We start from the raw sequence: 15,749 nt of genomic DNA, 5'->3' as shown, positions 1-15,749 counted from the left end.
TTCAAATAATATATATATACACGATAAGATAATATTAGAAAGTACTTAATATAAATAAAATTAATTACAAATAAATACATAATAGGGATAGAGATCTTAGTTATACATAATATTGAAGTGGGTAAAGAATTCTTACATAGTCTTAGAAGTTAAAAAGAAGAAAGAAGAATCCATTAATGTTAATGGGAGGTTGATGATACATCTGAGCTTTATTCAGGTGGTCAACTCCACAAATTGAATGTCGTGGAGTTTTAGATTTGTCATTCTTATGGAACTTAAAGTTAAAGAAATACTCAACTCTATTAATTAAGAATGTAGGGACTGAAATCCCACTAATGAAAAGAGATAAAATAAGATGCAGGTTGATGAAATAAAATAAACTCATTGGTAATTACAAAAATGAAAGATAAGTTGCATGCAGCACACAACTGCATCAAATGCTAATATCTAAACACATTGATTAACCTAATCTGCTTCGTCAGGAACAGGCAAGTAGGGATGCAAGGATAGGCACAATTATCTAATTTATTAGATAGATTTCTTTCGTAAAACCAATCTCTAACTGTCTTTGCAATTTTCTACATAAAACATTTATAATTACTTCCATTACAGAAAATATATTTAATCATAATCAAATAAATAAATTAGACAATAAATGTTGTATTGTATTATCAATAATAGGTGCACTATCACGCATCCATGTATCTTCACCTCCAGTTTGGCAATGAGCATAACATGAATCTAGAAATAATCCATTTTATTTGTTATCCATAACTGGTTTCCATCCATTAAGAACTTGGTATCAGGAACTTTGAATGATATTGAGTTGAGGTTGTAAGCACGTTTTGAAGTCAAGTTTACAAGTGTCCCATTGCCTCACGGTATCAACAAAACTCGTGTAACACCCCGTTCACCACTGTGTTTATTTCATATTTGGAAAACCCTAATTATTCGGCCCTTAAGGCCACACTAAACTCATTTATTTTATTCCGCAGCATATTATCGTAACTCATGAATTATGCTAATTTTTATTTATTTTGATTTTATTTAATTTTATTTTCATTTAATTAATTTAATCGTCGAGAAGTGTGCCACCACCCACCTCGGGCGGTGTGCTGCCACCAGTATAGGTGGTCGTTTTCCTTTATTTTTCATACCAAACATCTTTTTACTCTTTCTCTTCACCGAATTTTGCCACTTGGTTTAAATCCAACGGCTCCCATTTTCTATAAATAGGGACCCTTCTTCCCATGTTCTCTACATTTCCATTCTTCCACCTTTCAAGAGTTAGAGAGAGAGAGAAAGAAAGTGATCTAGAGAGAGAAAGGAAGGAAGAGAAGAAGAATGGTGTAGAAGAAATTATTAAAGTTTCGGTGAGGAATTTAGTATTTTTTCAAATATTTTAAGGGATATTTTTAGAGAAAAAAAAAGGAGATTAAATCGATAATTATGTGATTTTGCCTGTTTTGCATGCTTTGTGTTAGTAGGCTTAATAAGTTAAGTTGTTCTTGATTTTAAGTATGCTCTGAGAGTGATAGACACTTGATAATTTGCATGTAATTAAAATAATATGAAATTGGTAAAGTTATTTGAAAAATAAAAAAGAATAAAAAGGAAAAGAAAAATGGAATAAAGCGTTAATGGTCTAAAGTTTCTATATATTTTGACATACATAACGCATCAAGTGTCTCGTTAGGCTTTTTATCTCTGAGGGGTATCTGTTTTCCTCTCCCCCATCTGATCTGAAAAGACATAAGAGAACCACTTCTTGTGGATGACGGCGTACTCTCTGACGAGAGTGGTGACATGAATATCTGTTAGGGGTTACCTTTGACTAAGTATTGTCGTGACCATACAATATCTGATAGGACCACTATGGTTATTATGACTGTGGTCATAGATCGTGCCATGATTTGGCAAGCCGGAAATGTGCCTGAGCAAATTGCCGTTATCTGTATCTTATCTGGTCATTCCACATGGATAGTAAAAAATTTGTATATACCTTCAAATATGAAAGTCATAACGACTTCGTGAAATATGATACAAAAATCTGAACATTTCATTATTTATTTGATTTTCTCTATCGTTAGGTATGCTGTGTGTTTATTTTGATTATTAACTAAAACGTGATGTTTTCTTTAATAAATAAATTATTTTCATAAGGCAAGATAGGTATATGACGTAATCAAATGGTAAGTGTTTATGTTAGAATTATTCACCTTTTAAAGCCTTACGATGTTATCTAAATATTATTTTCCTTATTAAGCATATGGAACTCATTATTTCCATCTCCTCCCCCCCTCTAGATGAGGAAGAAAATGAGGAACCGTCAACTGATCTACCCATTGAAGTTTATGAGGATCCCATGGATCCATAAACCTTGAGTGCATGATTGTTCTTGCACTCTGATGAGTCCAATAGTATAATTAAAGAAGCAACTCTCTTTTGTATTTTAACATAGTTTTTTGCAGCCACTTCTGGCCTTAGTTATATTTATGTAATTGGAACTCATATATTTGTAAAAGATTTGTATTGATTTGCTTTGCTGCATATAATTTTTATCATACACTCGTAATTCTGTTTCTGTATCTGACACCCACATGTTTTAATTAGTATTTGAGATGTCATAACCCGGTGTCAAAATATTTTTGATCTTGTTGCTTCAACTACCTTGTTGAGTTGACAAATCTGAATTAACTTATCAAGTAAGCAATAATGTCTTTTCTATTCCTTAATTCAATTTCTAGTTACCTTAGTTTGCATTTAAATTCCTAAATGTGGTTCAAGTAGGAAGGATCTAATTAAGGAATTAAGTTTCTATATGCTAGTTAAATGTTGGTCCATGATTAAGATGTTTTGATCTTCGAGGTCTCCCACATCAAATAATCAAGTAATATTTTTTATAGAATTCTTGGTACTAGTGTTTATACTAATGAAAATTGCAACTCTTCCAAAATAATTACTCGTTATTATTCAAATTACTCAGCTAGAGTTTCCATTATAGATGTTATGACTTTTTGGTATTAAGTATGTATATTTTCTATTTTGTTTAAATTTGTTAAGTATATTGAAGATTACTAGTTATGAATCTCAAATTGTATATTTAAGTCATGAGTTGAAAGTATTTGTATAAATATAAGACATTTTTAACTTCTATTAAAAAAAATACGTATTTGATATTTTGAAATGTGAAATCAATTTAAAGGTATAGTGAATGATGTTATGAAATTTATATATTTTCGTTATATTTGTTTTTATGTCAATTTAAATAATTATAGTTATAATTTACCTAATAAAACAAATGTACTATTTTGATTAGCAGGTAAGAAAGGAGTAGTTTGTATAAATCACCATATACAAACGAAATCTTTGTTCTCATAGTTCCTGACTATACAAAAGAAAATTCTCTTTCTACCACTTAAGTTGATATTGAAGAAACAAAAATTTGATATGCATGCCAGTATGTACATATTTTTTATTCATGTAAATTAATTAGAAATTATTTAACATTAAGAAGATTAGTTAAAAATATCCTGACATGCCCTTATAAGTTAAGAATTAAAAAGAAGAATCCAAGCAATCCATTGATTTATATGGAAGATTAATAAATTGTCTTTAGAAGGTACATAAAGTTTGAGTACTTATTCATATTGGATAAAGGCAATAGAAACTTGAAAAAGAAAAATGAATAATGCACCACATACTACAACAACTACATCAAGTGCAGTGGTGCTAAGTGCTGATATATAAATACATTTATTAACCTAATCTGCTTCGTTAAGATCTGGACAAGTCGGGTTGCAAGGATAGCCACAGTTGTCTACTTTATTATAATAATTTCTTTCGTAAAACCAGTCTCCAACTGCCTTTGCAATTGTCTGCACAAAACATTTATAATCAATTTCGTATAAGAATATATCAATATGTATTTAATTATAATCAAATAAAGAAATCAGACGATAAATGATGTACCGTATTATCAATAATAGGTGAATTATCAAGCATCCATGTATCTTCACCGCCAGCTTGGCAGTGAGCGTAGCATGAATCTAAAAACAGTCCATGTTGTTTGTTGTCCATAACTGGTTTCAGTGCGTTAAGGACTTGGTATCTAAAGCTCTGAATAACGTTCATCTGATTCTGTGAGCATGTCCTGAAGTCGAACTTACAAGTATCCCATGCCCTAAGCTTATCCGCAGGACCCGGTGCTAAAATGTTCTTGATCTGATCCATTCACGCATTTAGAGATTTTCATATGTAGATAGACATATATAGAAACATATATATATATATATATGAACATCAAATGATATTCATCGTATTAATCTAACCTGCCAGGAATCATAGGCTGCGCTTATAATAAAGATTGGAGTGTGCATGTGCGGAATCACGTATTGTGGGAAGAAACACTGCACATTTAGAACCCTACTTAGTTGTATTTCAAATATTTACAACTCCAAACAATTCATAGATATATGTATACATACCAACTCAGGTGGGTTTGTTCTTGAAGTGCATGATTGAGGTAAGTTCTTCACAGATCCCTACACACAAAAAAAACCATTTTACTACTTAAAATGAAAAAAACTAAATGAAAGAAAAAAATAAAGAAAGCATGATAGCAAGAAATAATACATGTAGAGACACCACTTGCTTGTAGAAAGATTCAACATATGACCCTCCAGAGATATCCTTCCTGGTAACAAACAACTCAAATATCAAATTAATACAATATTATATATATACATGCATGCATAATCGTAACATTTATTTATTTATAAAAGTACGCAATAATTATATTTTTAAAACTTAAAATTACTTTACCCATGAATAAAATAGCCAGCATCAGCTACACATTTAACTTTGGTGGTGGATGGGAGATGGTCTCTGAAATCATCACAGTGCAAAATAGTTGCCAATCCGCCAGCAGAACAACCTGTGAGAATTGCCTGTCACAATACATACACTAGTGTTATATAATAACACTACAAATGTAATTAATTATAAGTTGCTCTAGAAGCATAGTCATACAAAATAAATTAAAATTTACTTACATTTTCTGCATTCTTCATTCCCTTTTCTAGAAGTTCATCCATTACAGCATGCCAAATTCTTGCGCCTCTGAAGTGAAGCCTATTAATCTTATCATCATATATTAGTCTTGATTAGTACATAAACATAAGATAATATACTCAAACTCTTTTCATCTTATGTACATATATATATAAATATAACAAATAAAAAGTCTTACAGGATCAACAGCTTCCACGTCACCAGTGAAGGAGGCGCCATCACAATACCTAACCTTCACTCTATTCCAATTGGAGAAGTCTGCAAATTAAAGTCAAATTCTAGCTAATTAAAACTATACTTATTTTTTGTATATACCAAGTGTGTATATATATATATAAATAGATTAATGTATATATACCTGGATTAGTGCGATTCTGGGGACCCAGTATACCAGAGAAGCCAAATTCCTTCCGCATTAATGTCGATGAACCCCTATCACAACCTTTGCGATCAATGCAATTTGCAATATCTTGGCACCACCCTCCACCCTAACCAACCCAGCAAAAAATCAGAAAAAATATAATGTTTTAATATAATTTTTTAACATGTAAATAGTATTTTTCAGATGGTTCAACTTTATATGATTTAATATAATTTTATATACTTCAAAATTTAAATTAGTTATAGATGTACTTATGTTTAAAAGTATTATATAAAAAATATGTGAACTGTTTCTTTTTGTGTTTTATTTTGGTGTATAATGTGAAGTTACATACATATTATTGTTAGTATAAGTAATATTTGATGGCAAATAAGATGAAGATACCTCAATTAGAACCATCCAATTATTAATTCCTGAACCAGAGCCTTTATCCCAGTGGAAAGCTGGAGCAGTGCCATCCAAGCAGACTGCAATTGGAACATTAAATAAACTTCATTGTTAATTATTAATTATATGTTAATAATATAGAAAAATAAAATTAATTAAGCCCAAGAAAAAACTCACCAGCTCCTTTGGCTACTGCACTTTCCAAATAAGTAATTCCTACACCTACACCTTCTGTTGTTATCGACAACAGTGCACAAACCACTATATTTATGATCCATCGCCGAAGTCTTTCCATACCTATCTAAAATAATTACAAGCAGATATATTTATTTATAAGTATATAAATATGTAGATGTTGTCTGGGTTTTTTTTTTGTATTTTTGAAAGTTAAAGCAGTGAATTTGTGCTTTTATACAAGGCAATTGGTATAATATTAGCATTCATTGATGCGTTAAGTCAGCAAATGATTGGCAGAGAGACATTCCTTATTTTAGTTCATTTCCTAATTTTAAACTAGTAAAAAAATTTTTTAATCAGAAAACTATTTTGATTTCATCAAAAAATACCGTAGAAAAAGTCAATCTAAAAGTTCATGTTGTGTTGGGGTCTCATTTGACTAAGCCCACATTTAATAATAAGCATGTAATTAACTCAGCCAATATACTACTGCAACAATCATTAAGAGTGTGATACCCAAACTAATTAATGGTGGCTGGATGTCCAGGCTAAACAAGAAAAGGAGTTCAGTTCAAATGTTCGACAAACACAACTTTGGCACAAAGACAAGAGCTATACATACGTTGGAGGTTTCGTGGCTTAGGGAACTCGATAAAAATTTAATTTCTCATGAGTTAATTAATCTTTAACTCTTCTTGATGATGTTTCTTGTAAAGGTAAAATCACTTTTTAAGAAATGGTTAGAGTTGGAAAACATTAGTTTGAACTCACAAGTGTTTTATGAGGGTAAGAGCATGGATAGTATAAGAGCAAGTGATGTTTTTATTTAGTTTATGAGTACTAATTTGAGATTAAGATATTACAAAGTTACATCAGATAGAGACTCCCACTTTACTTCTAGATTTTGGAAAAGTCTTCAACAAACCTAGGCACAACATTGCCTTTTAGCACAAAATTCCACCATATGATGGATGGGAAATTAGAAAGAACAATTCAGACCTAAGAAGAAATGTTATAGGCTTGTATAATACAGATGAGAGAAAAATTGGATGATCATTTACCCCTGATGGAGTTCATATACAGTAATAGTTATTAGACCAGCATTGGTATTAATAGTTATTAGACCAGCATTGGTATGACACCATATGACACCTTATATGGCGAACCTTGTAGATCTCTGATATGTTGAAAAGAAATTGTGTATAGAAAATTAGTTGGTCCAGACTCATGAAGAACCTCTAGACTGCCCAAAATAGATAAAAGAATTATGTAGACAGTAGAATGAGGGATCTAGAGTTCAAGACAGGAGACAACATATTCCTAAATGTGTCACCGATTAAGGGTGTCATGAGATTTAGAAAGAAGGAAAAATTAATCTGTTGTCATATTGGACCCTTTAAAATACTAGCAAGAGTGGGAACCTTCAGTTCCAAGCTAGCGTTGTCAATAGAGTTAGCTAACATCCATGATGTGTCCACATGTCAATGCTCTGCAAATATCATCTTGATCCATCTCATATACTACAGTGTGAAGTCCTATCAATTGAAAAGAACCCATCCTATCAGGAGATACTTGTAAGCATATTGGATCATAAAAAGAAAGTGCAGAGAAGTAAAACGATTTCATTAGTCAAAGTGCTATAGAAGAACCACTTCCAAGAAAAAACAAATTGGGAACTTGAAGATCAAATGACTTCATTTGTTTGGAGGTTTTATAATAATTTAGGAGAATAATTCTTTTAAAGGCGGAGAATTTATAACACCGTATCTATCACTGTGCTTAATTTATTTAGAAAATTCTATTTATTTGAGTATTTAGGCCACCTTGAACTCATTTAATTTGCTCCGTAAATTATTATCGTAATTCGTGAAGTATGCTGATTTTTATTTATTTTAATTTTATTTAATCTTATTTAATTACAGTTAATTTTAGTTTAGTTTATTTTATTTTAGTCTAATTATTTTATTTTTTAAAAAATAAATTTTGAAAAAATAGAAAAACGGGAGAAAATCCTGCAGGAAAAGGGTTCCCTTGCGCAGGCACTCGTGCGCATAGCACGCACGTCCCATCCCCGTGTGTGGTGCGGGGCCAACTCGCGGCATCTTGTCACGCACAGGTGGGCTGTCCGTGCGTAACCTCGAGTGCAGACAGGCGCCGCACACTGTGCGCGCGCCGTCCTTGCAGTAGGCCTGCGCGGAAAGGCCCCTGTGCGCCTTTGGCCTATGCATGCGGAATCCAACGCACCAAGGTCCTACACGCACTGCAGGGTGGGCCATGCGCCTGCAGGCTAGCCTATAGCACGCTGGGCAGGCCACTGCTACCTCGGGTAGTGTGTCACTGCCCACCTCGAGCGACGTGATGCCGCCACAAGTGAAGGGATCTTCCTCTTTTATTTTTCGTGCCGAGCATCTTTTTTCTCTCTCTTCACCGATTTTTGTCACTTGGTGCAAATCCAACGGCTCTCAATTTCTATAAATAGGGGCCTTTCTTTTCCATTTTTCCTATACTTTCATTCTTCTACCTTTCAAGAATTACAGAGAGAGAGAGAAATTAATCTGGAGAGAGAAGAAAAGGAAGAAAAACATAACGATGTAGAAGAAATTATCAAAGTTTTGATAAGAAATCTAGTATTCTTTAAATGCCTTAAGGGATATTTTTAGACAAAAAAAAAAGATTAAATTGATAATTTGTGATTTTGCCTATTTTACATTCTTTTGTGTTTATAGGTTTAATAAGTTGAATTGTTCTTGATTTTAAGCATGCTATGTGATTTATAAACACTTGGTGGTTTTCACGTAATTAAAATAATATGAAACCAGTGAGGTTACTTGGAAAATAAAATAAACAAAAAACAAGAGAAATATGGAATGAAACATGAATGGTCTGAGTATGTGGCTGTATTGACATGCATAATACATTAAGTGTCTCGTTAGCCTTTTTATCTCTAAGAAGTATCTGTTCCCCTAACCTTTTTCGGGGTATCTATTTTTTCCTCCCCTATCTAGTCTGAAAAGATGTAAGAGAACCGCTCCCTATGGATGACGGCGTACCCTTTGACGATAGTAGTGACGCAAGTATCTTTCAGGAGTCACTTTTGGCTAAATACTGTCGTGACTATAGAATATATGATAGGACCACTATGGTTCTTACTGCTGTGGTCATAGATCGTACCATGATTTGATAAGTCAGAAATGTGCTTGAGAAAATTACCGTTATCTGCATTTGATTTAGTCATTTTTATCATGTACTCATAATTCTGTTTCTATATATGACAACCACATGTCTTAATTAGCATATGAGATGTCACAGAATTTGTTACAACTTCCATGGTATAACGATTTTGAACTTGTAAAGGGTATAGAATTTAAAATTTTTAGATATAATACGTGAAAAAAATTACACGTAACAAAATTTTAATTTGTTTTTACAAACCTAATATGGTGAAAAAAGATTGATGTAAATTCAAGAAAAATTTAAGAATCAAAATTCGAAAACTAAAAAATATTAAAATAATAGGTAGGGACTAAAATAGAAAAAGACATAAAATAGGGAAAATAAGCAATTACGAAAACAAGGGACACATCAGTGTGTAAGGTGTCCACTGGTGAACTAGGGTCAGTCGTGTGGCTAGCCATGCAATTTGAGGAAAGTGAGAGAGACTGAATGAACGGTCAAGATGAGCCTCCATAGACCAAAGATGCCATGAATGGCTAGGAGATGTTTGACCCTTAGTAGATAAAAGCGAATGAACGACTATAATTATGTGTGGGAAAAATCGAATGGTTCAAGGTCTCTCAGTTTAAAACAGAGATACGGTGAACCAATGGCACAAATTTCACAAAAGAGAGATTTAACAGCCAAAATTAAACGCGAGGGCGAAAAGATTATTTTGCCCCTCATTTAACTTGCATCCAATTGCCACGATTTTTGTCAAGAAAAAGGACGACCTCGATTAAATTTTCCACTAAATATAAGCCTTCTTCTTCGTCTTATGTTGGGCAGAAGGCACCTAAACAAAAGGAAAAATATGTAAAGTGAAGGAGAGGACCTGATAGAAGGAGTCGTTTATACTTGGGGAAGAAAAGAGTCAAGCGAGAGAGATAAATTAACCAAGGGAGAGTAAAAGTAAGAAATTTTTACAATACAAAATTTCTTACAAAATATATGAGTTTCTAATTACATACACAACTAAGGTTAGAAGTGGCAATAAAATACAAAATAACAAAATATAAAAGAAGATCACTTTTTTCACTATGTAAATAGACTCATTAGAGTGCGGAACAAGACATGCACTTGTCAATAATCATGGATCCATAGGATCCAGACAAGCTTCAAGTGGTAACTCAGCGGACAACTCATCGTAAACATCTTTATTGACATCATCTGGGAGGGCCCAACATAGAAAGTGTGAGTTCTATGCAACTCAGTAAGGCATTCGATATGAAATTGACATAACTAAGAAATTAAAAAAAACATTTAGAAAAATACCTTTTTGCCACTTATAATTTACAACGATCCATAGGACTAGGGTTGATGTAAGAAAATATTTATTTAGAAATATTATGATTATGACATCTCAAATGCTAATTAAGGCATAAGGGTGCCATATACATAAACAGAAACAGATTACTAGTACATAATAGATAAATATATGCAGCGAAACAAATAATTACAATCCCTTACAAAATAATAATAGAGTTCTATACAATACTGAGGTAGAAATAAAATTAATTACAAGTCTCTACAAAAAATGGACTCATCAAAGTGCGAGACAATAATGCACTCATATAAGTTCATGGATCCACAGGATCCTCAAAGGCTTCAAGGGGTAGGTCAGCAATCGGTTCCTCACTATCTTCCTCATCTTGAGGGGGGCAGTAAGGAAAGTAGTATTTAAGTAATATTATAAGATTTCAAATGTAATAAAAGTACTATAATCACTTACCATCAAGAGTCATGCCATGGTTCTTTATTAATTATGAAATCAATTTAATTTAATGAAAAAAATGTCAAGTCAAAGTCATATCATGTCAATCAAATCAATCATGCTAAAAATAAAGAAAATCAAACAAATCATGATATGCACAATTTTTCATTTTATTCTTCGCGTGAAGCCGTTCCAACTTCCATCTACTGAGGGCAATACGGATTCCCGACTACCCATGTGGAATGAACAATTTATTTCATATTATATCAGTAATTTGAAGCTTGTCAAACCAACAACATATTTACGGTTTGCCAAACCATGACACGATCTATGACCACGGCCATGCCAACCATAATAATCCTATATGTTAACTATGGCCACGCTTGTACTTCACCAAAGGTGACCCTTACAATCATATCGTGTCACCACTCTTGTTAGAGGGTATGTTGTCATCTACATGGAGCGGTCCTCTTATGTCTTTTAAGATTAGATGGGGGAGAAATAGAAATCTCTCAGAGATAAAAAGCCTAACGAAACACTTTATGAATCATGTATGCTGATACTAATAAATATTTCTTATGGCTAAACACAACTTCATGCTTAATTACTTTAGTATCGTATAATATGTCATATATCAACATTTATCCCAAGCATTTAATCATTTAAGTTACATATAAAATTAATTGTACATATGTTCATAAAACATGCATTAACACGTAAATTATTTCATTAAGCATATAAACTAAATCATGCAATGAGTTAATTTAAACTTCGTTAATTTTATTCTAAAAATACTCATTAGAATGTTTAAAAGTAAATAATAAATTCTTTACTGAAACCTTGGTGTTTTCTACGCTTTTGTTTCTTCTTCTCCTCTCCTTCGCTCTTTAAAACTCTTTAGTGGATAGAAGAATGAAGTGGAAGTGAAGAGGAAATGGTGAATTGGGTTTATAGAAAATTGGGACCGTTAGATTTACACCAAGTGGCAAAATCTGGTGAAAGAGAGATAAAGTCAAGATGAAATGATGAGATGTGATGACCAACAGATGTGACTAATGGATGGATGATACAACGTGATGATGTCATAAAAATTAGAGGCACGCCACCCAAACGACAGTGACATGTCTCTTAACCGACTACGGCGCACCATCCAAGCCGGTGGCAGGTCGCTACTCGAGGCAATGCTCGCAGCTGTAGCCTGTCACATGCCGCAAGCCTAGCCTGCCGCACGTGCAGGCTTACCATGCATAGGCTTCTTGCATGCAGGGCTACTATGCAGATAGCATGTGCGCCGACCATGCCTTGCCCCTCGCACAAATAGGACGTGCGCATAGTGCACACATCCTTTGTTGGCCGCACATGCAGGCAGGATCCTTCTCGCGAGCATTCCTGTAGGAATTTCGTCGGTTTTCCTCTATTTTTTTCCTAAAGCCTTTTTAATTAATTTTTTAAATATAAATTGCCTACGAGAAAAATAAAATTTGAAATACGAAATTCATCCGAAAATTCAAAATATGAAATATTAAGAAGTTTAAACGGCCTTATAGCCCAAATAAATAGGAGTTCACGTTACAAATTAAGCACAAAAGTTTTCAGGTTGTTACAATGATCATCAAAACAACATAATAAATACAGATGAGTCACCAAGAGATAAAATTAAATAAATAAGAATAATCACTGTTATTAAGTCTTTTACAATACTACATGCGAAGCCTGTTACAACTTTTTATTTAATGGCTAATACGAACTTCCAACTACCACTGTGGTAATAGTATCGACAACTTACGGCTTGCTCAACCACAATAGATTTGCAGCTCGCTACACCATAGTTGATTGGCGGCTTGCCACACCACAGCTGATTTGTGTCTTGTTACACTATAACACGATCTATGATCGAAGTCGTTCCAATCACTGTGGTCTTAAAGACTATGACCATGACTGTAATTTGCCATAGTGGTCCTAGGATCTCCTACACACTTTTGCGCCATTATTCACAGGGAGTGGTTATCTCACCCCTTTCCAAATAGGGTAGGGACAACAGAAGTTAATAAAATAGTCTAACAAATTAATTCATGTTTCATGTATCTATTCATGCCATGTCAACAATTTCATTTGATTCATCCATGTATCAATTGCATTTCAATTCGTTCATGAAATAACAAACTAAGTCTTTACACAATGCATGCACATTTAAAACAACGTTACAATTAATAATTCATCACACCCTCAAAATCATGCCACAATCATACAATAAAATCAATATTTGTTTCTATGTATATATTTTTTTAAATACCTCTTAGAATTTGTAAGAAAATATTGAATCCCTTACCGATTACAATTGACTCTTTATAAGCTAGTCTCTTTTTTATTCTCTTTTTTTCTCTCTAACTTTCTCTCTCTAGAATTTTGGTCTTTGAGGGTGAAAATGGGTGAAGAAGAGTGGTGGAGAAGGTCTTCATTTATAAGAGAAGAGAATCGTCAGATTAGCAACAAGTGTCACAAACCCATGAGCAGAGCGAAAATGATGACGTTATTGATGTGATCCTAGACAGCCCAGAATTAGTTCCAAAGATGCAGTGTTGTATTAATGAGGGATGCCCAAAATAGGAAAGTAATTTTATACCTGAATGTCTTCCTAATTGGGATTATTCAAAGAGATGGGCCAAGTTTGTCCAAGCCAGAAGGCTTAAGGCCCAAGTACGATTAACCAGTTTGAAGAATTGTAAAAAGACCCATGCCCAAATAAGGAGACCAACACGTGCGCCGAACAAGCAACCCAACCCGTATGGGCCTTGAACCTGCATGTACCACTTGCACGAGCGTCAAGAAGCGCCCACGCATGTGGCCCTCTAGGCTCGCGCAAAACCAACTACGCGCATGCCGGCCCAAGGGTCGATCACGCATATCCCTCACGAATAGGCCGACGGACGATTGAGCAAAATGGCCCAAGCTCCTAGGTTACAATTCTCACGGGCTTTCTCCTGCGCAACCCATGTGGATCGTCCCATCTGGGTAGCCCAAACTGGCCGACCCATTTTTCCCTTTTTTAAATTATTTATTTTATTTTAAAACCTTTTTAAAAGTCTTGGGATTCACTTTTTAAATACCCATATGTTAAAATTAATTTTCACATGTTTTATTAATGAATTTCACATGGGATAAATATAAATTTAAATTAAATATTATTTTAATTATAACTCTATCTCTTTGGATTATTTAATTAATTTATTTGGAATAGAATAATTATTTTATTTTGTAACTATCCTAGATTAAGATATAATTTTATCTAGAGTATTATTTTATTAATTATCTTAAAAATTATTTACTCATTTAAATTACCTGAAAAATGTTATAAATAGACCTTTGCCCCTAGAATGTAAAGCACATCATTGAGAATAAATTTGAGAGAAATCTTGAGAGCTTCCACTTTTCTTTCTTTTAGTATTTTTGCTAAAATTAGTTTCTTCAAGTTCTTCGGGAAGCAGGAGTCTTCAGAAGTTTTGTTGAGCCAAGGAGTGGGGATCAACTTATCGATAAGTCTGTGATATTTTTTCTTTCCTTGTTTTATTTCCCTAGTTTTTATTTTTGCTTTCCTCTTAAGATTGTGGATTCAATTAGAGGGAGGAGTTTTATTCTAGGAGGTTATTATTTCGGTATTGCATACGTTGAGTTGATTTTAGGAGTAGATTCGTCTTCATCATACCCTCTCGTGTCGTCTGGTATTAGAGCTTTGGCTCATAGAAACCCATATTTATCTTTATTTACTTTAGCATTTTGTTTCTAAATTAGCATTCAAATTTATTTGATTGTTAATTCATATTGCATCCTGTATGAATTCATATCTATCCGTTCAATTCAAGTAATTTGTGTTATTCAAAAAAGAAACTATATATATTGACAAAGCCAAAAATACCCCACTTGTACCCCCCATAAGGCAATTGGCACATTGTTTGCATTTTGCATCACAAAAGCAAAATAGTTGCCTAATTGGTGATCGAAAATCCTTTGGGAAATCAAAGGCAAAGTATGTTGCCTAACTAGTATGAACGAAAACTTTTGTTTTCATTCCGCATACTATCCACATTTAATTTTCGAATTGTATTTCTGTAATCTGCATCAACATTGCATAAAGAAACTTGACTAGTTGTAGAGTATAGTCAACAAATTTGGGGTACTATAGGAAGATACACCTATTGATTATAGCCATTTGGGATTGATCGAATCCTTATACATCAATCCGAATTGTCACTCTTTATGATCTAGGTTTTGTTCTGTATTTTATGCTTGTTCCATTACATAGCTAAGCAACTAATTGTTACTAGTTGCTTAACACACAAGAAGCCCACCATTCCTTTTTTCTGTGTGCTTATTTATGAGCTTCCATAGAAATTAGAATCCTTTAGGGTTCTTTTTTATGTCGTAAGGATGAACGTGCATACCTGATTCAAGTGATTTCAATTCCAAACGCTCAACTCGTTAGATGAAATTGTCAATTGAGGGATTGTGAGGTAAACACGAGTGAAGGTGAGGGAGAGGATGCATTCTTTTCACTAACCTTTCTTGCAGGTACTACACAATGTCTCAATCTATTGAAGATATTCCACTTGGGAGTAATGTCCTTGTTGTCTGAAGACCTCTCAACGTGTAGGTTTAAAGTGAAGACAATGAGTAAAGGGAGAACATTTTCCACACATAATGTCTTGTCAATGACAAGTTATGCAGAATGATCATTGACAGTGGTAGCTGTGCTAATGTGGCAAGCATTTTATTCATGGAAAGAGAGGGTTGACATGCATCAAGCAT

General features: G+C 33.4%; 1 protein-coding gene across 1 annotated transcript; it reads right to left on the bottom strand.

Moving 5' to 3' along the window:
• Positions 1–3,571: 3,571 nt before the first annotated feature.
• LOC110808408 (pectin acetylesterase 11-like) lies at positions 3,572–6,218 on the bottom strand. Its single transcript, XM_022033899.2, has 11 exons — positions 6,020–6,218; positions 5,840–5,922; positions 5,432–5,561; positions 5,252–5,331; positions 5,055–5,141; positions 4,825–4,949; positions 4,636–4,696; positions 4,488–4,544; positions 4,332–4,409; positions 3,973–4,224; positions 3,572–3,878 (listed from the first exon to the last, which is right to left on the bottom strand). The coding sequence occupies exons 1-11, from the start codon at positions 6,135–6,137 to the stop codon at positions 3,765–3,767; spliced, it is 1,185 nt and encodes a 394-aa protein (XP_021889591.1). The 5' UTR covers positions 6,138–6,218; the 3' UTR covers positions 3,572–3,764.
• Between the last annotated feature and the right edge of the window lie 9,531 nt (positions 6,219–15,749).

Source organism: Carica papaya, chromosome 3 (genome assembly GCF_054855325.1).
Source record: "Carica papaya isolate Zhongbai chromosome 3, ASM5485532v1, whole genome shotgun sequence".
In the NCBI taxonomy this organism is placed as follows: Eukaryota; Viridiplantae; Streptophyta; class Magnoliopsida; order Brassicales; family Caricaceae; genus Carica; species Carica papaya.
This window is presented reverse-complemented; position numbering and strand designations above follow the sequence as displayed.